The 26,108-nt window shown below is 37.8% G+C and overlaps 1 protein-coding gene across 5 annotated transcripts in view; it reads right to left on the bottom strand.

Moving 5' to 3' along the window:
* The window catches only part of PTPRZ1 (protein tyrosine phosphatase receptor type Z1), a 131,800-nt gene that overhangs the window by 75,185 nt on the left and 30,507 nt on the right, over window positions 1-26,108 (bottom strand). For all 5 annotated transcript variants that reach the window (XM_059847187.1, XM_059847188.1, XM_059847185.1 and 2 more), the window contains exon 2: window positions 15,214-15,279. In XM_059847187.1, the coding sequence (XP_059703170.1) occupies window positions 15,214-15,279 (66 nt within the window). The remainder of the gene's footprint in view (window positions 1-15,213; window positions 15,280-26,108) is intronic.

Below are 26,108 nucleotides of genomic sequence, written 5' to 3'. Positions count from 1 at the left end.
AAATGCAGAACAGGATAAAAGCAGTACAAATGCAGACTACTCAACCCTCAGGCTCCTCTAAAAGTGAAGTCAATACATTCCAGCTGCTGACAGTCCAGATGATCTGAGCTGCTCAGTGGCACAAGAAAGATAACACTGCCTGCCTTCAGCGTTCTGACTGAAGGCTTGCAATAGTCCAAGAGATAGAAAATGAAATCAAATTAAATTAAATCAATTTAATCTCAAATTGTCTACAACAAATGTCCAGAGAAAAGCAAATTATTCTGGATTTCAAAAAGGCACCCAAGAGTTTTGGAAGAGTAAGTGATTGATAAAACCCACAAAAAGTTATGAACTTAGAGTTATAAGAAATCTTCAATGTTAAATTTGAATTGTAGGTGAAAACCAGGCAAGCCCCAGAAAGGAGTCTGAGTGACTTAAGAATTTACTTTTCTCAGACAGAAGTTTCCATCCTACTGGATTCTACTGCAATTCCATTAAAAAGAATTACAGCAGTCTAAATCACCCAGGTAACATTAAATTATTTCAACAAATATTTTATATCGGGGCACTGTGTCAAGAGCTTGCCCAAGAAAAACTTGCCTTATACAGAAACTGTAACTGTAAAATAAAAACTACCTCATCATTCCAGAATCCAGATCCAAAATAAGGACATATCAGGATTTCAGAGATGTTGTGCCTTTTTGTTTTCCCAGAAGAGAGAACCTGCACCTTCTTTTTCTGTGTCTCTTTATAAAAAACACGATAATTTTGTCTGGAATACTCCCTGCAGCCCCTCCTCCCACAGCCTCAAAATGTCAAAATTAAGGAAATCACCCACATAGAAAACAATTCTCTTAGACAAATGTTTAATGATTAACAAAGTCGTGAAGGTTTGAAAATGTGGGTAATTTCAGGAAGGGTTGGTGGTATTCCCTTTGTCTAAGCAATGACGTAGACACGAGGTGCTGCTTGAAAGATGATTAAACTGGGTCTTACATTGCCCCAGAGCATCACAGATGTGCAAGACTGAAAGGTCATCTGAGTCCTTTCCTTCATGACAGGATCAAGTTTAATCAGGTTCAATAATCTCTCACTAATGCTTGTCTTCCCCGTTTTTTGGAAAGAACTTCAATAAGAGGGATCCCACAGCCTTCCTATGCAACCTGAATGGAGCCATTCTCACTGTTGTATTTTCCTATTATTGCACCTTGGCCTTTTCATCTGCAGATTAAACTGATTCAACCTTGTCACTTCAGTGGAATCGAGAACAACTGACAGCTTTTAAATATTTGAAAAATATTTTTCTAACACCCTTTTCTACGCTAACTTACTTCCTGCAGTTATTTTCCCAGGATTTTGGGCTTCCTCAGACACCAATCATTCTTTTTGGTTCTTCTCTGCACCTTCTCTCAATTTGTCTTTTCTACAAGTGTGCAGCCCAAGGATAAATACAGAAGTACAGCTGAGATATTCCTAGCGACAAGTAGAGCAGAATAATTGCCTCCCATGCCTTATACATCATTCCTGTTAATTCACCTCAAAATGGGACTGCCTTTTCTGCAATGACAACATATTGTTAATTCAGATGCAATTATGGCTAACTGCCATACAGCCACCTAACCAGCCAGTACCCATTCTACATCTACATGTTTGATTTTCTTTCCTGGTGGGAGTAATTTGTGCTTGCTGTTATCACTTTATTGAAAAATTCTACTTGATTTATTTCAGAATATTTCTCAAGTACATTTTGAATTTTTACCATCACCCAATATTTTTGCAACTTCCAGCACGGTGTCTCCCATGAATTTGCAAATGCCCTCCCTTCTGTTACCTGAGATATCAGTGAAAATAGTGGAGAAGATCACATCTAGGGGGATTTCTTGCCTACGTCTTGAAAGGATTTATGAAACTATTTTCTATTCTCCCCATAAACTTTGTAAAAATCTACAACATTCTTGATTTTGTAGAAAAAGCTGTATTTGCTTGCATTAATTTGAATCTTGTACTACCATAGACTAAAACAATAGCTCTGGAAAGTACAAATTTAGCTGTTCATCTTAGAGAGGTGTCAAATATGAAGCTTCATGACAATTTAACATCAACATCAATTTTCACTGATGACTGACTTTGCAGAATAAAGCTAATAAGCTTGTAATTTTTCTTGGAATGTAAAATAATGAGGGGCCTGCATGGCAATAGCTAATTGACATTGGGTTTTATGAAGTGATTCCTCACCTAACTGCCAAACACTCCTAGTTTTGCTATGATAATTTTTCAATTAATTTGATAATTTTTACACACTGAAAGCAGAATAAATATTTGCACTCAATTTCTCAGTATTTTTCCTACCTGCTCCATCATTGCTAAGATCCATACATAAAAATTTGGTTTAGAAACATACTCCACTGTTAATGTGATATAAATTGGTCATAACCATAATGTAGGACTGAACAGTAGATTAATTTTATGTTAAAGGATATCTTTTACAATGATTTCAGTTGGCTTTAGTTCAGGCAGTAACACTGAAGTTTGAAATCTGAGTATAAGTAATTAGTAGCAGTTGTAGAATTTTGTACCTACTTAGCAATAATTTAAATTTTATTTACACAGAAATTTATCAAAGAGATTTATCTGTGGGTGATAGCATAATAAAGGTACCAACTGCATATTAAGTATTCATATGCCATTTATTTTAAGACTATAAATCATTGCAATGTAGTGATGCTTGAACAGGAAATAAACTTACAACATAAGTGATATTTCACCTAGGATATAGAACATTTTATAAGCCAACTTCCTCATATTGACTCATGATCATGAAGGCAGTGGAGTTAGAGTGAGGCTGAATGTGCCTGTAGAATTTGAATGGGAACACATATGACTGATTAGGTGATTTCAAAATTGAGATATCGTGGAAGAAAGAAAGGAAATTAAGAAAGGGAAGGGAGAAAGGGAGGAAGGGAGGAAGGAAAACTAAAAGTGTCTAGAAAAGCAGAAAATCTGTAAATTTTTAATTGTGCTGAATAGATTAGTAAATAAACCAAAATGTTACCATATTTTCCTGTTGCTGTTATCACCCAGCACTAACAACTCAGTACTTTTGTGATGAGAAAAGAAGAAAAATAGTAAGCAGCAGTAAACAGGAAGCACTAGGTTGTGTGTGTGCAGGAAGCTCTGGAGATTCTCAGCTTTGCTAATTTCCCCTACTGATGACATGACATGTGAAAACACACCATCACAAGGAGGTCCAGTACAGCATATGGGATGAACAGCTGACCTTGAGAAAAACAGTATTAAATATGGCATGAAATTCAACAATGCAATTTGTAAAGTGATGCATTTAGACAGTAGTGGGAGTTTTTGTTATTAATAAGAATCTCAACATAGGAAAAACATGGGGGAGGAGGAGAATCAGACCATGTCTGACAGTCTCAGAGGGCTGTAAACTGATGGAAAGGCAAGTGTGTACTCAAGTTCTAACTGTGCAACTCTTAGTAAAGAAAATGAAGCATTAATGTATCCTCAAAAAGTCCAGGGAACAGTTCATGTAGGATAATTGCATGAGATTCTGGTTGAAGATAAAATAATTTTAGATGAAATATAACTGAGCAGAAAAAGCTAGTGCAACAATCAAAGGGGGACAAGAGACCAGATTATTGTGGTTTAACTTAAAAATCTAACAGGAAATGGATATCAGTGCAGGTAAATTTTGCCAATAGAAAGAAACTCCCCAAGGAACAAACAAAACAATCAATTCTGCCAGAAGAACCAGATTATCCCAACTGTCCACTAATACAGCTAGCTTGGAAATCCAAATCAGTTTGGCTGCATGGCCAAGTACAAAGAGTGGTGCTGAAAGAAGTAAAACCCAGTTGGCAGCCAGTCACAGCTGGAATTCCCTAGGGCTCACTGCTGGGGCCAGTTCCATTTAACATCCTAACCAACCACCTGAATGAAGGGCTCAAGTGCACCCTCAGTCAGTTTGCAGATGACACCAAGCTGGGCCAGATTACTGATCTGCTGAGGGCCAGGAAGGCTCTCAGAGGGATTTGGACAGGCTGGATCAAAGGGCTGAGGGCAACTGGATGAGGTTCAACAAGGCAAAGTGCCAAGTCCTGCCCTTGGGTCACAACAAACCCGTGCAATGTTCCAGGCTGTAGCCCAGTGGAAAAGGACCTGAGGGTGCTGAGTGACAGCCATCTGAACATGATCCAGCATGTGCCCAGGTGGCCAGGGAGGGCAATGGCATGCTGGCCTGCATCAGAAATAGTGCAGTTAGGACCAGGCAAGGGAGCAGCCCCCTGTACATCTTAGAGAGGAAGATCCTGGAATCCCCCAGGATTCCAGCTGTGGCCACTGGAGAGGCCACAGCTGGAATCCTGTGTCCAGTTTTGGGCCCCTCACTACAAGAAAAACATTGAAGTGCTGGAGTGTATCCAGAGAAGGGCAACAAAGCTGCTGAATGGTCTGGACCACAAGTCTGATGAGAAGCACTTGAGGGAGCTGAGTGTGTTTATTCAGGAGAAAAGGAGGTGAAGGTAGAGCTTCTCACTCTTCAAGTCCCTGAGAGCAGTCTCCAGAAAGGTGGGGGTCAGTCTCTTCTCCAAAGTAACAAGTGACAGGACAAGATGAAATAGCCTCAAGTTGCATCAGGGGACATTCAAATTGGCTATTAGAAAAATATTCTTCATCATAAGGGTTATCCAGTACTGGAAAAGGCTACTCAGAGAAGTGGCTGTGTTACCATCCCTGGGTGTATTTAAAAGAGGTGTTGCTTAAGGGACATGGTTTAGTGGGGCACTAGGCAGTGTTGAGTTAACAGCTGGTCTCAATGATCTTAAGGGTCTTTTCCAATACAAATGATTCTATGATTTTATGAAAAGTCAAGAATGGGTTTCTGAGATAGTCTTTCAGTGAAACTATGAAGCAAAATATTACACCTATTTTTAAAACAGATTTCCATTAATTTTGTGTAAGAGTTAGATGGCATGATTGCCTGTAGCAGCAGTCTTGGAGTTGGGGGGTTCAAAACCCTGAACATTCAATTAAAGGACTGGAAAATACCACTTCATTCACAAAAACTAAAGCTGAGCAACTGGGAGAAGAATATTTTGTTTCTATAAAACATTTACCAAGGAGACAGATCAAAGTACACTGTAGTTCAGAGCTCTTATTTTATGATCACGTGAAATGTGCTTGCAGTCTACCTAACCATTTGTTTAAGAGAATATGATCAACTGAACCTGAAACAATTGACTGACTGGAACAAAACTTACTAGTAGCTTATTATTTGGAACAAAAGTAAATTTCAGAAACAACAATATGACTCAGTTACAAGAAATTTCAAAGTAAACTTTAAAATCTGCTGTCAGTTTAAAAAGGATTTTGTTATTTCAGCTACTAATCTATCAACAGATAGCTAGTTAAGAACCTGGGGTTTAAAAAATCATGTTTTCCAATGGTAGGATGCAGAATATACTTTTTTTGTATTGACTTTCATGTCAGGAAACCATATTGATGAAAAGTTTCTTTTGCTAATAATAGTATTTGAAATTGAATAATAAATTATAAAGAAAAATAAAACATCTTAAAATCTTTTTATAGAAGATAGTTAATGAATATAGCACAGTATAAATCTCACTGTTCTCCAGCAGCACTTGCATTTATGACCTGTTGAGCTGACAACTCACCAGCAGGTTTATGTATGTAACTTGTAACACATCTATAGATCTACCACTACCCTCACAAACAGAGGGACAAAGAGAATATCCTTAATTGACTGAATGGGTTTTATGCTACTAAATTGGAGCCAATCTTACACAGAATATGCACCAAGAAGTACTTTTTGATAGGTTCTATTTAACTGTGACACAGCAGGTAAGAGCCTTCCCTCCAGGTACGCTCCTAAAAAGGTGCAGTGGGTGTGCTGGCTCTGTGAACCCTCGCAGGCATGCCAGCTGAAGGCACCATGGTAACCAGGCTGGAGAGTGGCTCTGACATTTAGGAAAAGGCAGCTGGGAGAGACTGTGAGATAGTCATGGAAACACTCAGCCAGCTCTTTCTCCATTAGTTACTTGGGAGGAAAGTTTTTCCTGGAAACACAGGAGAAGAAGTGGCAAACTGACAGTTACTTCAAGGAGCTATTAAGAATGTCAGGGAGAAGTAGGCAACAAAACCCTACATGATTATTTGATAGTTGGAAAAAGGAGAAATTTGTAATGCAAAAGGGAAACAAGTCGTGGCTGCACTCTAAGAGAAGAACTAAAGCAATATGACAAAAAGTGTAAAATGGAAAGGATGGGAAAATTTCTTTTGAGAATGAGATGAAGTGAGGAGACACAGGAAGTCATCCGGAAAAGCTCTTTTTAGCACATGCTCCACAGCTTCTCTAAGGAAAAAACAAATTGTTTCAAAGGAACTTCAGATGTGTGATCAAGCCACTGCAAAAGATTATCATCAGTTGCTTTCACACAGAGGAGAACAAGTACTGCTCTCATTTTGATCAGATACACATCACATTAGGACTGGCAGGTGTACAGATCTCATCTTGGTGACTAAATGTGTTGGTAAAGATTAGCCATGATAATGTACTGAATCTGTGTGGAGGGGGCACTTACAGCTGAAAAAAATTAATGCTTGCCTTTTTTAAAGTATGTTCCTGCTCCTTAAGAATGTATATTACATATTGTCTCTGTTCCCTGCTTGTGCTGGCCACTTTGCATCTCTTTTGGATACTTGGAAAGCAAGCGAGATGCAGATTAACAGGTAACGTGCTAGTGTTCCTCTGTTCACACACACCACAGCCCTACTTTGAAGCTAGCTTTCAAGAAATTACATTTGAATAATAATAATAAAAAACCTTTTAGCTTGTAATTTTTCACTGACTACAACTCCAACCATAAATATTTGCTTTCCTGAAAAACAGGAAAAAACATAACAGAGATTGAGTATATTGTGTATATGCAAAGTGGTCAAAACATGTACAAGCAGGCAGAAAATCCACTCTGTTCTGAAACAGGAGAATTTATTAATCATTGTCCCAGTATTTGTAAATACTCCAGCAACAATATTTTTTCAATTTTTCCCTTTCAGTTACTCATGTAAGGTAATAAAAAAATTGGGTATTTTTTGTTCTGGGCTTGTTTATACCACTAACAGAGTAAAAATAATTGCAATCAGCTTATAGCCATGCACTCAAGCCCTGAGATGGCTCCTTACACATCTAAGGAAATATCAGAAGTTGGGAAAAAAATTCCAAGTCCTTACATGTATATGATTCCTTCCTTTTTCCAGCATTCAACACACTATCCCTCTCTTTGCTTTTACATTTTTAATACTCTAATTTTCGTAACTACCCTTTGAAAATGTCTCTTGTTAACACAGTTTTCATCAGCCAAAGTGCACTGACAGAGGAGCCACTGACAGGGGGAAAACAGCATTAGGTTTCAAATGCAGCATCTATGATAAAGGCTGAAAGAAGACAAGTCAATTGTTTCTGTGGCTCCTAAAACAGGCTCAATGCCAGGCAGTATCAGATCAGGCCACAGTTTACTGTCTTATAAAGAAAGCTCTTGGAAGAGAGCAGAATGAGGCCACCACAGCCTGTCTGTAGGGTTTGTTGGAAGCACAACTCTTCAAGCATAGCAGGAACCAGCTAAGTATGTATGCAGAGAGACCCAGCTTCTCAAATGAAAAAAGGGCTTGTGCAGTTTTTACAGGTGGAAGAGATGCTCAGAACTGAAATTCTGTGATTCTGGCATTGGAATGATTGAGGGAACAGTTCATGAACTGATAAATCCAGTGGCAAATGCTGATTACTCCAAGACAGAAATGCTGATAGGTTTCCCCAGTTTCTCAAGTTGAAAAGTTTTGATTTTTTTTTTTTTTTTTTTTTTTTTTTTTTTTTTTTTTTTTTTTTTTTTGGGGGAAAAGAGCTTGTAACATTCCATGGTCCCCTACTGCTCAGGATTCTTCACTGTACCCTTTACCTTCCTTCTTTCATAGACTTGTATAACCCTGCCCTTTGGGGGACTGCTTTAATTCTTATGGGTTAAAGAATATTACACAGAAAATCTGCCTAGAAAGGTTTGATATCTATTGAATTAATGAGATACAGAAAGATCAGAAATGGCTTCAAATTTGTGAGTAAAATCCACAGAATTATTTCTTAGGTATTATCAAGCTGTGCATACTGAAATGAGTGGGGTTTGAATTCATCAGGAAAAAACAAAACCTGTTATAAAACAGCAGAATAGCCTTTGAGTAAAAATGTTAGTAAGGAAGTCCAAAACTAAGTGGATGGAGCAGATAATTAAATACAGCCTTCTGTAAATGTAAGCAATGTGAGAATTATTTTCTGGGCTCTAAACCTCACAAACTCACAGGTTATTTTGCTATGGAGATGATGATCTCAAAGCAATCATCTATGCATTTGGTAAGCAAGTGGTTCCCAAGAATATAATCTTCCTACTGCAGCTTAGATTGAATGCACTTGTAAATGGGAAATCATTCAGTAGTATGGGCATAAGGATGCTTATATGATCATTTTGAAGGGCAAAGAGGCTTAACCAGAGGCTGCAGTCTGCAGTGAGATATTCAAAATTTGGTTTTTTCCATTTGACCTTGGTATATTCCCAAAGACAGCACACCTAAAAAAGCTTTTAATTTCCAAATGGATTTACTGAATGGGAAGTTTCTACATCTTTCTGACCCCTGAACAGACCTTGGCATGACAGCAGTGCCAAACTATGCAAATATCTCACACTTAGACTTCTGTACTTCAGAAGCCAACCTTTCATTTGAAAAATCTGACAATGCTCAGAAGTTGCTGTGCACTTTATGAAAATGGTTTTCTTTGTTTATAGCATTAGAGGACTGAAATAGAGGAAGGAACAGTCTTATCTGAGTTTCTTCAAAGGAAACCTTTGCAAATTGGTCACTTTAATATTATTTGAAATAAAAATGCTATAATTTAGCAGTGATGAGACAAATATGAATACCAACATGCTGTTCTTCAGACCTGTCCTACAAGAATCCAACTTGGAAAATTCCATGAATTAGGGGTCCTATTCTCTTATTTCCTCCCCCAAAATCCCTTGTACTCAGTTTACTCTAGAAATATTACTGAATAAAACCTAAATAAATTCCACTTTGCTGCTAATAGCTTTCTACTCCTCAAAGATCAGCTTTATTGAAAAGAAAGCATATTGTAAACAGACTTCTGAACCATATAATTTTATATGAATTCAAAATCTGCAAATATACTGAACAGACATCTTCTTTCTGTTGAATGATGAGCTTTGATTCAGTACACTGAGATATCTTAAAAGGAATTTCTTGATGGCCAGAAATGCCAGCATGTGGCTTTTCACTTGAGGACACCTTGTCCCTTTGATGCAAACAGATGCATAACTATGTAATTTCTGCTGGGGAATCATAAGCTTTCCAAAACCATTAACAGTGTAATAGGCTTTTAATTAGTGATCCTGTGAATTTAGTGATGAAAGACTGGAAGCACGAGCGGCTGTGTGATCTTGGGATTATAAATACATGTAATGAGCTGTCATGCAAAAAAAGGTATGACAGCCTCTGAAGCATAAGGTCTACTTAAAAAGAAAAGACCCTTGCAGAACTATTTTATGAGTTAATAAAAGAAAGTATGTTATTTTCATTTCTTAAGCTGCACCCTTTATTGAAGGATCCCACACAGCCCAAGAGCATAGACTTTTCTTTACTACCTACAACTGATACAGCACATCAGTTATGACTATACCTGGGGAACACAAAATGATGTATTTGGCAGGAGGTCATAAAAAGACAAGATCTTCTCATGAAGTTATGCTGATGCTGCCATGGTAGTTACTTCGCAAGGAAAAAAAAAGTGAACTTAATTTGGTATGCATCATCTCCCCAGAACACAGTTCTATCAAGCCACTGAAAGCTGAAGGTTTCATCAACTCTTGGCCAGGGCTCTCTTGGAGACGTTTCAGTCTGGCCTGGCAGAACTGTCCACTAAAGCAGTCAGCTCCGCAGGCAGCTCCGGGATCCCACGTCCAGCAGGCTCCTGCTGGTGCATCCCACTCTCAGACACAGGCTGACTGTCAGGATTTGGCTCACAAAATGGCCCATCTATCATGCTGCACCCTGGGAGGTGACGGCCCAGACCCAGACCCCTGCCCTTCCCTCCCGACTCCCTTTGCCCTGCTCCTGGAGCTGTCTCACAGGGAGCGTGCACCGTGCCCACGCTCACACAAACCCAGCAGCACAGCGTCTCCTTCACCTTAGCTGCAGGGCAGGGAGCAGCACCTGCATGCCTGACCTTGTCCAGGCTCCAGCAGATGGCTGCTGAACACAGAGACAGGGTGAGGATGAGGGGAAAGACTCAAATTCTCCACTTTACCTGGGCTGAACTGATGGGTAACAGAAGCAGCAGACATTTTACAGAATAAGCAGTTAGCTACCAGTGTTAAAATCATTCTGTTGGGCCACAGCTGAGGTAGTGGTGAGCTTGCTCACTTTTTAGGCTGAGTGAAAAGCAAAATACACCCATGCATTGTTATGGACATTAGCAACAACAGCTTTTCCATAAACTTCATGAGAAGTGACATGGAAATTAAATCTACTCAGTACTGAAATATGATGGAACATTTGAAATTAAAATATTAGCTCTTGTTTGGGCAAGAAAGAAAATTGCATTTTCTCAGTACCACTGAAAACGAAGGCCAATTTAATTTCTGAGCCAAACTACAGGCACGAATATTTGTAGCAATCAGAGCACATTTATAAGATTTGGGATGGCAAGCCTAGCCTTTCAAATAACAACTGAAGTTTTGTCTGAGTAGCAATAGTAACGAGAATGATAAACTAGGGGAATATAGGCTGTTGAATCAGATGCAAAAAGGTAACAATTCCAGGTTTAAGAAGATTAGTTCAATTAGTTCAAAAGGGGAGCAAAACAAAGAAATCATTACATTTAGGCATTGCTACTGAAAGAAGTATTGGTGCAAGTGCCAGAAGAGCACCATCACTATACATTACTACTGAAAAACATCAGAAATTAAAAATTATCTGAATATCTTAATTAATAATCCTGATGAAATGAGTTCTGTGTGCGTCAGCAGTCTGCCTTTGCAGTCAGGAAGACAAACACTGTCCTGGGCTACCTTAGCAAGAGTGGAGCCATCAGGATGGGGGAAGTGACTTTTTCCCTCTACTGCGTATCAGTGAGGTGACATGGAGAATGATTTCCTCCTGAACCCAGGATGAGATGGATATTTACAAACTAAGGGCTGCTGAGGTGGTCTGAGGGCTGGAGTGCATCATGTATGAGGAGAGGCTGAGGGACCTGAGTTTGCTGAAGCTTAAGCTGAGAGGGAACTTAGCTGAAGTCTACTGCTCGGTAAAGGCAATCTACAGAGCAGTGCACAAGGAAAGGGTGAGAAGCAATGGCCACAAGTTGCAATATGACATATTGAAGCTGAGTAAGAGAAAATAAATGTTTTCAAAATAACAACAGAACACATTGACCAAACTGCAGCACCTCCTTTTTTGGAGATTTTCCATACTTTTCCTGTTTCAGCTTTGAAGATCATTGTGCTTTGGGCTGAGGCTGGAATCACATCATCTCCAATGTGATATCATGATCTATGATTCATGATGCTTTTCCCCAGAGAAAAAGGAAATATTATTCAGATTCTGCTTGCAAATAATAAAAATGTTCTTTGAATACCTGGAGACCAATCAGTTTATACCAAAATGACCCTTTCCTCAAGATCAGAGGTGCCAATATTTGTAAAGCAAATGTGTAACAGCATATCACATAATAAATGGCAGCGCAGGCTGAACATAACACTCCTACATGGTGAGACAAAGAACATTGATCTGATTATGTATTTATTTACATAGAACATTCAATTTTTAAAAATGCTTGAAACCCTAGGCTTTGCTAATTCCTTGAAGTCTGTATAGAATCTCTTGTTTTTAACAAATTTCAACTGTGTTTTTTTCCCCCTAAAGCACATAACTTGTTTGTTGTGAACAAGAACCAAAGTCCCAGGAGTGAAACCCAACAGAAAGATATTTCACTGGGGACAAAAACCAATTTTTTGTGATATCACTTGCCAGTTTTACATGTGAACTTTTAGACTTGGACTTTGATAGACTACTATCAACCAGCCATGTTAAAAAAAAAAAACAAAACAACCAAGCATCAGAACCAGAAAGCAACATTACATCATTCCTTCTGACAAAAACAATTCAGATAAGCAAAGTATCAAAAAAAATTAATATTTCACTTCTATGACAGAAAGTAACTGAAGCTCATATTACTTGCATTATGCTTTGAAGTAATATGTGAATGACTAAACTTAGTGGTACAGTTAAATATTGTCTAAATGACCTTTGCTTATCAATTAGTGTGTAACTGATTTAAGGAAATTGAATCTTCACAGTACACCAGGGTTTTTCTGCAACAAAAAATGGTTGGATTCACTTTTTTGCCATATGACACCATATGAAAATATTAATGACATTTTTAAAAAATTCTGTGATTGCTTTAATGAAAAATATAATCAAAGGTTGTTAAAATAAAATAATTTTTACAAACAGGCTAGCTTCAGCATCCCCTTATGCCAGAAAATATTGGATGCATCTGTAACAAGAACTTGTACCTTCCTGTTCTTTAACATGGTATTTGTTTATGCAAATACATACAAAGTCATGGCACAAAAGATTAAATTAACGCAGGCAAATGCACATTTTGTTAATGGCTTAAAACAGGGCTCTTAGAAGTATTACAAAATCTTTCCAGTAGCATTTCTGACTTCATTATACACTTATCCAAGAGTCAAAACTTGATGGTGACTCATTGATTTCCAGCATGTGAAATTGCTTTATTATGAAACTTCACCTTCAGAAATTGGATGGTTTTAGCAGAGGTAAAACTCTCTAGCTCCATTTTACTTTCACCTCACAGCACCAGTAAAGGAGTATATTGACCCACTGTGGCTAATATATCTGAAATTTCTTATTTGATATAGAGAATTACATTGCTCAGACTCAGGTTAATTTACCAAGCCAGTTGGATTTCTCTTACCCATGGTGGATTAGACTGTATGGCTTCAGGATTCCCAGGCCCATTCAAAACACTTCATTGGCCTATTGAGTCTAATTTTTCACTTTCAATGACATGTTTCACTTTCAGTCTTTCAGTAAGAAGGTTATAAGACAGTAGAATATAACTGGTGTCTGAGGAAAAAAACGTACTGGCAAAGCATTCATCCATTCAGAAGTGTGCATGTTGGTCTATGGCTCACTACCATAAGCCTGTGCTAGGCACAGCACTTACACCTGCAGTACCTGATAATGCTTGCCTCAGGAATAAAATAATTTAAATTATTATAAATGAAGGAGGTCAAAACCCATGTGCTTCAGTCTCTAGACCTCTGTGCCTCCAAAGCACAATGTTAAAATCTCTAATTTTTTTTTCACATTCAGGAAGGTTGTCTTTTTATTAGTGAAAGTTGGGTTTGTGTATTCCACCTTTTGCCATGAACCAATTACCTGGTTTTTCAGCAAAGCATCCCATAATACTCAGCTTGCAAACAGCTGCTAGCCCTAGGCTCCTGATTTACATTCAGCCTTCCCCAAAAGCTTTGAATATCAATTTTTGACCCCACGTGCAGTCAGCTGTTTAAGAATGCTGGGGGCACAAGGAGCTTGCGCAGCAGAGGGCACGGTGAGGCAGCAGGAGCAGGGCAGGAGCAGGGCAGGATGCAGCTGGAGCAGGTGGCTGCAGGAGCAGCAGGATGCTAGCCAGGGCTCCTGCACAGGTCTGAATGGGGAGAAAGGCTTTGCCAGCTGGGGAGTCACTGAAGCAAAGCATGTGAATTGAGATGACTACACACAGGTATCTCACAGGTTAAGGGAGAGAAACAACAGGTGTGGACCAGTTGACATGCCAGGTCTGTGCTATTTTTCCATACAAAATATCCATCAGTGGTGAACTATGGATGCTGCAGCAGCTGCACGGTGCATGGGTGCTCTGTGCAGCCTAGGGAAGAGCTATATCCTCTGCTATCCTAAACAAACCCTATTTGCTATCCTTTAAATAACACCCTCTGGTCACCAGGAATCCAGGAGGTTTATCCCTGCAGTCACCTAACCACAATATTAAAAAATGGATCGACTTTGAACATGAATACTGTACTGATTGATCTTCTGCTTGAATTTTGCACTACAATCTGTGTAAGTGGGAGTTTTCATTATAAATCTCATTTTGAAGGGTTTATGACTAGCCTGTTTCAATTCTCTCTAGGCTTAAAACTTGTTAGATATGTTTTACACTAGAAGATAAAAATTGCCTTGAAAATGAAAAAGAGAGTGAGAGAAATAAAAAGAATGGTGTCATTTTCCTTAACTACAGGAACATACTTTGAATCAAATTTATGAAAAACTGAAATGTGACAGTCCTTATTTTTCATAGTTTGAAACAGTAACTTAAGGAATTTGAAATGTAAAGCCTACACACATCCATAAGAACTCACTTCCTACATGTTGGGCAAAAGACACCTAGGACAAAATTACCTTTTCAGTACAACTGAAATCACTTGACTTATACACAAGAACATAAGAAGCTAATTCTGAATTTTCTATTATTGTTCTTTAATGAGGCATTGTTTATGAAGAATTTCATGGTATATCTTTCTTACTCATGCAAATGAGAGAGACAAAGTGACTGAGTTTTTAGGAGAGTCAGGGTGGGACTGGGCAAGGATGCTCAAGTGTTCACAAGCACAGGGTAGAAGTTTGTGTGCAGTGTATGGATAGGTTCTTTCCCACATAATGTGCTGTGCCTTGTTTCAGCCTTTCTGACTGCTTTTCAGATTTGCTAGAACAATAATGTTGAGATGATTAACAAGCACCTAACAATTTACTGGCCCAGCCTTCATCAAATAAGTCAGGTCTCAGGCTGAGGTTTTGAGGTTGAAGACTTCCTCTTTCCAAAAGTAATAGATGCAATCTATTACTAAGTAGATTAAAATAAAATCTAAATAGATGAAAACACTCTCCTAAAGTAAAGTTCCTGTATTTTTCAGATTCCATTTCCTACACTTTAGCAATTGTTTAGGCATATGGTAAGTGGTATACAGACACATGAGGCTCTTAAAACTGCAACAATGAACACAAAAATATCAAAGTGAAAGAAGTCATTCAATAGACAGTTTTGCTTACCTGTATATGACCAATCAATCTCTTCAACCAATTTCCTCTGTTGTCTATAGTATCCGTACACCAAATCTGCAAAATAGTAATAATTTACAATATTTAAACCAGAAGATTACTAGGACCTTGAAGTGTTGATGACACCCACCCCCCCCCCCCCCCCCCCCCAGACAATCACTGTTTTAATTCATGATGAATTGGCCTTATCTTGGACCTCAAATGATAAGTACTGGTTAAACAGAATCTAAATATCATTAACACTGTAGCATATTAAGAATACAAGCAAAGCAAACAGATTTCCAGTCCTTCCTTCCTTCCTTCCTTCCTTCCTTCCTTCCTTCCTTCCTTCCTTCCTTCCTTCCTTCCTTCCTTCCTTCCTTCCTTCCTTCCTTCCTTCCTTCCTTCCTTCCTTCCTTCCTTCCTTCCGCCACTTCCTTCCACCACTTCCTTCCACCACTTCCTTCCACCACTTCCTTCCTTCCCACAACCATTCCTGCTCTTTTAAAATTAATGCAACTCTCCCACAAAGAAATCCTGTTTTGTCATGACCTTTGAAAGAACCATTCTAGATAACCAGAATGTCAATGACAGTTAAACTTTTTCTTCAGTGTGGTCTTGACTTCAGGGTTTCTGTAACTTTGTACTACTGATACAAGATAAATGTCAAAGATAATTAACAAAATATTCTAAAATGATTAAATATTTGAATATGAATATTCTAAAATATTCAAATTATTTCCATTGTGTTCTATCATTGGCATAATTTTAGATAAAGTATTACTTGTATGTTCATAAATTTGATGGAGAGAGAAGGGTAGATACTAGTTACTTTTAAATGATATTATCTTTTTCTAGAGAGAAATATCTAAGTGTATAAATGCTCACTGACTTACTCTGACTATTGAATAACCTTCACTGTTATTCTTTTTATGCCAGGTCCTAGGGCAATTCTAGCAACAGAGTGATATGGGCAATAGATGACTATGCCCCCTAATAATTATTAAAGAATGTAAATTGCAGATACATGGTTTTTGAGATCATCATTTCAAGAGCCATAATATTAACCAACCCCATTACTGTTCTAGAGAAATACAATAGAACTTACCTAAAAAGTATTTGCCCTTGAGCCTGTTGAACACATATATGGATGGCTTCCTTGAGAAAATGCCACAGAATTCTGCCTCTACTCTACACTAAATCATTTAATGAAACAGTTTTGTAGCATTCTTTTTTTAATCTTTCATGCAGAAATGCAGTATTGGTTACAGGATGTTAAATCATAATTGCTATTTACAAGTTTACATGTTTATGTGTCTTCCAGTGACTTTCTGCTACCTAACTGAAGCCCATGTTTTATTAACTTCACCAGACTTCTACCTCCTTCATGTGATGTGATTGTCCTTTAATATTTTTCTCTTTTCCTTCTCCCTCCCCGCCAAAAATACCAAACAATTCAGAGCTTTCACTCCTGACTAAGATCAAATCTCACAGGTAAGTAAGGGCAATGGAAAAGGATTTACATGCACCAAAGGTGTCTTTGGACCACATTTCCAAGTCAATGTGCATTGTGCCTGCTCATTCAATTAATTATGGAAAAGAAAGCTGTGTAAGTTGTGATTCACAGCTGTTAGCTAATGTCTCCACTTCCCTCCTTTACCCATTGTCTTCCTAATTGTTACTTCCTGAAGTCACAAGCAAACTAAGCAGGGCCTGGGCATTAGAGCTTCCCACTACTTTTTAAATTTCACAGGGAGTTCTGATGAACAGGGAGTGATAGTTTAAACAAATAAGAAAAAAAAAAAAAAAAGGGCAAGGATAACTTTGTTTGGTGCATTACATACTTATAGACCCAGTAAATCTTAGAGAAAGTTTTTAAAGATTTCAGGAGTGTCAGGAGTTGATACACCTTCTTTCCTCTGTTATTCACCAGCTGTGTGTCCACAGCTCCACCACAGCACACTCACAGCCATGAACCTTCTTGCATCTGCAGGGACTCTCAGTGGTTTTGCTCTTGTCTCTTTGCACTTTAAATATGTGGCAAAACTAGGGAATAAAAGCAAATTTCATCTGGGAAGTGACTGAAGATTCATAGCTAGCATGAGTGGTGGAGGAAAAGTGCTGTGTGAGTGTGAGGTCGAGCCATGCAGGAATTGTTCCTTTGAGCTGCTGGTGTAAATTGCCCTGGGAAACACAACCATGCATTCTATTGCTGTGTAAACTGTCAGGTTAAACAGCTAACAGTGTAGAGACCAGCTGGAAAGGATTTATTCTATTTTTTAGTTTTATTTTATTTAAAGCTGACATTTGCTGATGATATACGACAGCAGGTACTTCTGTTTAAATACTGTATTTAAATTCCTTCCATTTAATTTAAATGAAGATGGGATGAACATCCTCACCAAAAAAACCAAAAAAGGCAAACCTGATGTCAAGTTTGTGGTTTTATGCATAAATCCATGATACTGATTGAGCTTGATCAGCTTGACAGTCTGCATGACTCCTGTGACACTGACTGACATCTACAGCCAGTGCCTAAAATAGTTAGAATTTTATTGGATGAGGTGCTGCTTTATGAAGCAAAAAATACTAAATGTTCTTTTTTGTTTCCAGGAAGCGATTGAACATGTTTCTATAAAGTGTAGATTTATTCACAGAACAGGGAAGCTTGGTTTTGGGATCATGTTTTAAACAGTTTTATGGTTATCCTTCTATGCCTATTAAGGAGACATGCAAGATATCATTAAATGCTTTTTCCCTTGCTTTTCCTTCCCTCCTTCAAAGTCAAATGTTTCTGTCTGATACTGTAAGACTTGTTTCTTTTTATATTCTCTCGCAACAGTATATGCCCAGTGCCCAAGGCCAATGAAACCAGAAATAATGGGGGCAAATGCTCGCCTGCTACTCATGGGTAGCAGGACAGACTGATTTGTGACTGACCCTGCCTCATGTGCAGTCACAAGGGCAAAGAGAGAACATGATCTCTGGTTAAAGCATAGTGCTAGGAGTAATACAATCTTGTAGACTCTTCTACCTGTCTAAAAAGTATAAATAACCAGATTTTCTTCTTTCCGACATGAGTCTGATATTCCTTTTGTACTTACTGGCCTCAGCTGAGTTTCTTTTGATTTAGTACTGTGAATGAAACATTCTAATCCTCAATATGCATCTCTAAAGGTGAAAAATTATTAGCTTTAATGATTAACAGAAAGAATTTTCTGTGAGGGAGATCCTTTTGATTTGACACTCTGTGCCAGAAAAAAAAAGAGCCAGTGTAGAGGAAATGGGACCTTAAACCTCTGAATTCTATTGGAGAAATTTCTCTCAGAGATGCTAAAGCAATGAGCTCCAAGTACCCACCAGAGATCCCTCTCCTAAGCCTTGGTATAAAGGGGCTTTCTAAGGACAGTGCTCGAGAGTCTGGGGATGCTGCACTCCACGTGCTGCTTTGCTACAAAGGATACAAGCTAAGGCAGAATCTGGGACTGAAATTTACACCCAGGATCCTGTAATTTTACCATTTATGTCCTTTATGCCACAGCAGCGTCAAGACATATGAGCTGCCAGACTCAAGAGGAAAAAAGGACAAGCTCCTTGTGGCTTTGCCTCCATTCAGCCTGAACTTGTGAGTTGCACCTGCAGTGGAGCTGGCATTTATGAGATTCTGACACCAGAATCACTGATTTATGGGAAATGGGACACATTAAGTAACGTCAGCATTAGTGAGACCTACAAATAGGACACTGGTGTTCTGCATGTGCAGCATGGGTAGACATTATGAACTATGCATTTAGATTATAAACATGATTTGGTCCTGGAATACATGGTCCATTCAATATTTTCCTCCTAAAATCTAATTTGAGAGCAAAGAAGATAGATTCTAAAGTCGTAAGTGTTCATCTGGTATAAGTGGATAATGGCAATGCAATATAGTCATGGAGATAAAGGCTTTGTGGGTATTAAAATTCCAATTTACATGGGGAGGATTCAGTGCATGGTTCTTAGGCCAAGGAAGTGCACAGGAACTCTCAGAATAGCAGCAAGGATGAGTAATCACTGAAAACTGTGATAATCTTCTCATTGAGGAACATAGAGGCTCTTGTTTCAAGCCAATTGTGTCTCATGGGAGCTCAGCTATGCACACTGGTATTACTGACTGCAGAAGTGGGAAGCTATGAATATCAGAGGATTACACAGATTTGGAAATGATTTTAGAATCTGTGAAGGAGAAATCCACAAACACTTCTTAAACACAGTGGCACCACTTTTGGCTCACTGAGTCCATTGATGAAATTGGGAGGATTATACTAGGAAATTCTCATTGCACATTTGCCTTCTTTTAATCCACTTGCCTTGTCAGTTGGCATTGGTTATTAAAAAAGACAGGTTATCAGGCAAGTAGGTTATTTGTAGATTAAGATGCACATATCTTCACTGGAGAAGAATTAGGAATTGTAGAACAAACTTAAATGGTATGGTAACAGCAATGCTTATACAAGGTAGCTGAAAGAGAATCTGTGCATGGCTAGTGGCTAAGATGTGAGACACCAGAAAAAATTGCTGCAAAGAAGTTACAGAGAGACAAACTGCAAAAATGGCATAATAATAAATTCTAAAAAAAGAAGCTACATGTAATTAAAAAAAAAGATGCTCGGTGCTTGTCAAATATGAAAAGAATACAATTAAATAGATTATTGGATAGAATTTCATTATACAGGTTTTGCTTCTGAGAACCTTAAACAGAGGTAAAACTGTACAATATCACATCTGATGATAAAAGGATTGCTTCTTCCACAATTTTAATTTACTTATTTTTGCCTGTTTCACTGACAGGATTGTCACAGAATCCACTTCTATATCTTTCATCAGTCTTATTGTGGTGTAGCTTTATTGCCTCAACTGAAATAACTCTAATTTATACTGACAGAGGAAATGAGGAGATTCAGAACATAACCTGGTAAGAGTCTTGAAGTTTTAAAAGACAGTAGCTAACTATAAATCCTGTTAGCAGAATGATCTACATTTGCCTGAGTAAGGCCTCCCTCTTCTTATGAATGTATTTCATTCTGTAATGCCATCTGTAAAATTCTTAACACCATGAAAATACTCTAATAACTCTCCTCTACAATTTCATATATTCTTTTTGCCTGAACGTCAAAGTGTCTAAGTCTTTTGTCAAGACCTGTCTAAGAACTCTCCCACCCTTAGTGAAGTTTAAAAATCTTTTTTTTACCCACAGTTTCTTGTGTGTAGGCTTATTTCAGGCTTTGGTACATGATCAGGTATATATAAAAAGAGTCAGTCCCCTCCACCACACTTGAGTGCAGGCTTCTCATCCCAATACACATTGACAAGTGAGACTATTCCTACACTAAATATAAAGCCAAAATAAAACTCTTCTTACAATTTGGCTATGGTTGTGTTTATTTACTAACACAAATTGTGTTTAAGTTAAAAAAATTATAAGAAAAAGTAGAAGAAAAAGATTGACTGTTTTAATTTAAGAGTAGCTATTATTAGGCACCAGAGTATTAATAGGCCTACTGCTTAGTTCACCTGTCACAACTTTACAGTGAATAAAAATGAATTAAAAGAATAATACCCATGGCATCAGCAAAGGGTAATCATTTAATCAGGATTTTCAAACACATTTGTACACACAAAGGTAAGATGGACTCCAGTTTAACCAGTTTAGGTTCTACTCCTCTGAAATTTTACATGCTGAGGTTTAGAATGGCCCTGATATTCCTAAGCAGCCAGTGGACTGTGGGAGGGATACTCTGGGGTATGACTCAACATGGTTAAATTACAGGCTGCTACCTTCACTCTGACTACAGGCAAAGCAGTAGGAAATGTGAGATGTGTCCTTCCACTTGGGATCTTGTACACCCAAATGGTCTGACAGAGCTCAGCCTCCCACAAGCCATTTCCCAACAGATGAAGCATTATCTAGAGCAAATTTTAGGTAGATGCAGACTTCTCTGGTCATCAACATAGTACTGAAGTGTCTGCTCACTGAAACCAAGATAACCAGACAGACTTTACATGGCAGAGTGGTGCTTACCACTGCTCATCTCTGAACAGGCACAGGTCAACGAAATTAAGTGCCTGCAAAGCCCTTGGGCTAGACACAAAGATTTATCAATAATTTAAAGACTTAGAGAATGAGAGAGCCTTGCAAAACTACTGGACTAGATTGCTGCTGAAGCACCTAAAAAACATGTCCAAAGCCAAAACCAGGAGGGATTTAGGAAGACTGTAATTCCCCAAAAATGTTACACCATTGTCCCATGTGTTAACTGAGGCAAGGTGGGGGTTATGACGGAAATTGGAATGGATACTGAAAAAAAAGCAGGTACCAAGGAGTGATTCCTAACACATATTCTTTTACAACTCTGTTGCTACCCAGATTCTTTTCCCCATACCCAGAGATTCTCTTAGCACAACACATACACATGTAAATTCATGGAATCATACAAATAAAAAGGAAATCCAGACCAGACATGAACAAACAAGAAATTAATCAAGTCAGGGAAACTATTGACATTTGATTTCAAAATTAATTTATTTCTCTTACAGCAGCACCAGAGAAGTAAGAAGGAGATAAAAACAACCAAACTTTGTTTAAACATAAATAGTAAAGGTAATATAATTTTATTTGCATAATCCTCTTCAACATTTTAGGTATTCTAATAACTCAAATGATCAAAATTTCTAGTAAAATCATGTGTCAAGTACTGTAATAAACTTAATTAAGAGTGAAGAATATGAGCATTGCTTCTTATATTTCACACCAAAGTGTAAAAACTTTCATGATTTCCTTTCCAGCAAACAAGAAATATTGTGATAAAAATGCAATGAAAAATAAAACAAACTTAACTCCTATTTCCAAAATCCCAGCATCCACATTTAACTGGCTTTTGGAAAGTTGTGGTGTTCTTTGGTTATTTTTTTTTAATTACTGTGTTTCTTCAATGCCTCTCTGTCTGTTAATATTAGCAGCTACCAACCAGTAAAGATCTAAATCTTTGGCAATATTTATCTGAAACTCTTGAGAGTAAACCTTATGCAAGTTGCCTCAAAGGATCATTTACTGAAATAAATGCTTTTTTAGCACAGTAGGGATTGTGAAGTCAAGCTGTTAGAAACTTTGTCTTTTGCAAAATATTTCAAAGGCTAAAATCATCTTGGGGACCTGAATGAACAGCCTCAGACTGGATCCTTTGAAGATGCTGGTGGAGGGAGTATTGACAGAAAGACATTCCTTACAGGAGGAAGTCTTTAATTATTATATATTTTCCTTTATCCTTTATTTGATGCAGGAATTGCAAATTCTACTCAACCATTATCCCTCCAGTCATATTACAGTCTCAATGAAATTATTTTTCAATAACCATGGGGAAGAGAGAGGTTGCTCTGGATGATTTTCTTATAAGTATTCAAATAAGTCTAGGCATTATTCCACATACCTTTTATAAAACAATAACAGCATCATTCTACTCCCTTGAGGAAACTGCACATCACAACATCAAGACTGAAAAATTCCAAAGCTCATCATGAAACCCCAATAGCAACTGCATATCTCTAAAAATATGTCTCTATTTCATAACAAATATAAAAACATAATATAAACAAAACAAATAAAACCATGTAAACCAATATACAACCTACCATTTTTTGACAAATCCTAGCAATTGTATTATATACGTGCATCAGTATGTCTGCATAAATGTTCATCTATAAGGATTTGTCAAAAAGGGGTATATAAATACATACACACTCATACCGTTCTCCCTTATGATAACCTCATGTTTAAATCTTATGTTTACTCTTTTCCTTTAGTCATTTCCTTATTGCAACTCATCACTCAAACACATCATTTGTAAAAGAAAACAGTGCCTCATGACTGATAGAGACAACAGAGAAAGATGTGACAAACACTGGCACACTAGAAACACAAACCAAAGTCAAAACAAAGACATGTAATTATGGGTTTGTGTTATGATTTTTAAATAATTTTCTATTTTTACTAGACTTCAGCAGAATTATTAATACAGCGGCAAAAGGGAGATCACAGAGAAAATAACCAGAATAATGCAATTACTTGAAAACTCATTCATGATAGGGTATTTAACAATACACAGAGTTGATATATGGTCTATGCTGCCTTTTACCCTTCAGGTCCTCAGCTCCCCTCACCAGGAGCACAGGGCAGTTCCTTCTCTCTGCCCCTGCAGATGCCTTGTCCTTGCCTTCCGTGTGCTTTTAATGAGCAATTGCCCCATAGATTCACCTCTCCCCAGACAGAGGAAGAAGAACCTGTCTCCTGATACTCATGGAGTTTTCAAGAAAGCAGGATGCAGTGAAAAGGAGAATTAGAACCAGCAATAGCTTACATGGAGCTTAACACAACAAATGTGTATTTTAACCTATTCTGATAATGTTTAATTTTTAAAGGATGCCTGAAAGATCATTAATTTTTAAAATTAGATAAGTGTTAGGTATGAAAAAGATTCCAGGCAGCTCCTTGCCATCCAGACTAAAAAAATTTTAGCAAACTCTAAAGCACAATTTTAAGCATTCAGGAGACTTTCAGGGAAAGAAGTGAAGTATCTGTAAAGTCAGGCATTTATTTCTCAGCATTTTCAGGACTTGGGTAACTTTGGACTTGGGTGTCTGCCTTTTGCCAATGTGTCACTTTTCAGTCTGACTCCTGCTGTATAAAATTACAAAATCCTTTGGAAACTCACTGTTGAATAAGCCAAACCATACCTGTTGACTCTAAGTACATTCCCCGTACTATCTCTAAATGAGACAGTACCACAATATATTTGAAATGTATATTGAATTTAACCTCTATGGCACAACCTAAACCAGGAAATTACTGGAAAAACAGAAGCACATGTCATATGTATCAGAAAAAAAATTAAAACTGCACTCAGGCAGAATTTCCCCCAGATCTTGGAGCTTTGCTCAGAGACAGCAGCAGTTGGAAGGGGCTGACTGATGAGGGGGGTCTGGTGCTGTTGGGTGCAGCTGAGGTTCCCAGAATCCTCATCCAGATTTTACAGCTACCAAGGACACAGAGTTTAATCAATATGGCCTCTGCTTTTGGTGGGATATCTTTCTATCATTTCACTTCAGCCATTCAGAAGTTCATTTCAAAAATTTTAAAGTCAATACGGACAGATTAAATGACATTGTTTTAGCTACTTATTATTACTTTGGGAAGTCACATTAAATAAAAGTGTACCAAAAAAGGGGGATGGCTTGAAGTTCCAGAGGATGGTCCGGGCTTTCCTCTGTGCTTTGCCAACTCCTGCACCATGCAGGTAGGGTGCTCCACCACTGCTGTATTTTCATACAATCCAGGCACTGAGAGCTCACACTAGACTTTTGCTGACCAGCATGTTTTACTCATGTTTTAAAAAGCAAATGCTCAGTATCTGGTCCCCTACTTCATCAAACATACACAAATATGTTGTATTGTTCTACAGAACAATTTTTTTACTTTCACAGACTGCTGAAAACAATGTGGTGTACCGACTGATCCGGGATGTGATTGTTTATTGTAGCTAACCACAGCAATATTGACACTTGATTTTTTTTTTTCTCGTAAAGATTTAACTAAAAAAGGAGGGGAGAGGATATCAAATAAAATAAGGTCAGGCAGGCCAATTAAAAACCTATTTTCTTCACATTTGCTTTTTTGACTTAATTTTTAGTTCTCTTCAGTTACTTGTTATCTACTCTGTAGCGTCCATTTGATATAGTTTTAGGGTCAAAGATTGTCTCTTGATTTATGTATGCCCAAGACAGTACCATGAAATAAACAGGAATCTCATCCTAATTCTGTACCAATCACCTACAAAACTGGAACTTGAAAGACAAATTTGGAATTCAGATACGAATAATATTGGGAAGTAGAAAGATGTTTTGATCAGATATTTTGCACGATCCATATTGTCAATGTACCTTGCTCATTTGTATTTAATCAATATGCTCTTCATCTTGGAGTGGGATGGTAAATCATACTGGGAAGCAATATAAGGCCAATGTGAATGCAGACAGAGCACAAAACCACTACACAGTGGCATACAACCATCACCTACCCATCCTCCTAATGTCTACTTTATGCACATTTTACATAACAGTAATAGCAGACAATGCAGATTTGTGATTTCAGAAAAACAAACCCACAGCATTATTTTGTTATTTCATATTCTTTCTCTAGTGCCAGCTCTGTCAGGAGCCATAAACTGAGTTAAGTAAGATTTGACCCAAAATGTGGACATAATAGCCCCATAAGATGATAGAAACATGGTTTGAAAAATTACTGTAAACATGAAATTTCACCTTCCTGCAATAACCATTACCCCATATAATCCAGTCTTTTGCTAAGGCAGTAAAAAGCATTTTCACAGGTCTCAGGTGGTGGTAGCACTCCATGAAAAGCCTTAATTTGTGCACTGAACCACAAAATGGAGGTTCTGACCTCTTGTTACTTGCAATCCTACACCGAGTGTGTAACACAGTTTGAACTGAGAATCCTACTGCAGAGTTCCTCCTAGGCTCCCATTAGTTCAATACAACTGAGAGCTCATACTTGTGGCAGTCAGCTGTCAACACTCAATAACCAACTGCAAATTGACTGTGACTTTCTAATAGTGAGAAATTAAATCTTTGAAATGAAAATCAGGAAGCCTGGGAATGTCACTGTGATTCATGGGCAAATTTGTATTACAAACTAAACACTGAAACGTTAAGAAGTTAAATACAATGTACCTAACTCAATTACTTATGTACCAGGATTCAATTATTTTTATAGCAAATAAATAAATTAATTAATTGCTCCATTAATTAACAGCAAAGAGATTCAGGAAAACATTATCTAAAATGTATGGTAA

Source organism: Haemorhous mexicanus, chromosome 5 (assembly GCF_027477595.1).
Source record: "Haemorhous mexicanus isolate bHaeMex1 chromosome 5, bHaeMex1.pri, whole genome shotgun sequence".
Lineage (NCBI taxonomy): Eukaryota > Metazoa > Chordata > Aves > Passeriformes > Fringillidae > Haemorhous > Haemorhous mexicanus.
This window is presented reverse-complemented; position numbering and strand designations above follow the sequence as displayed.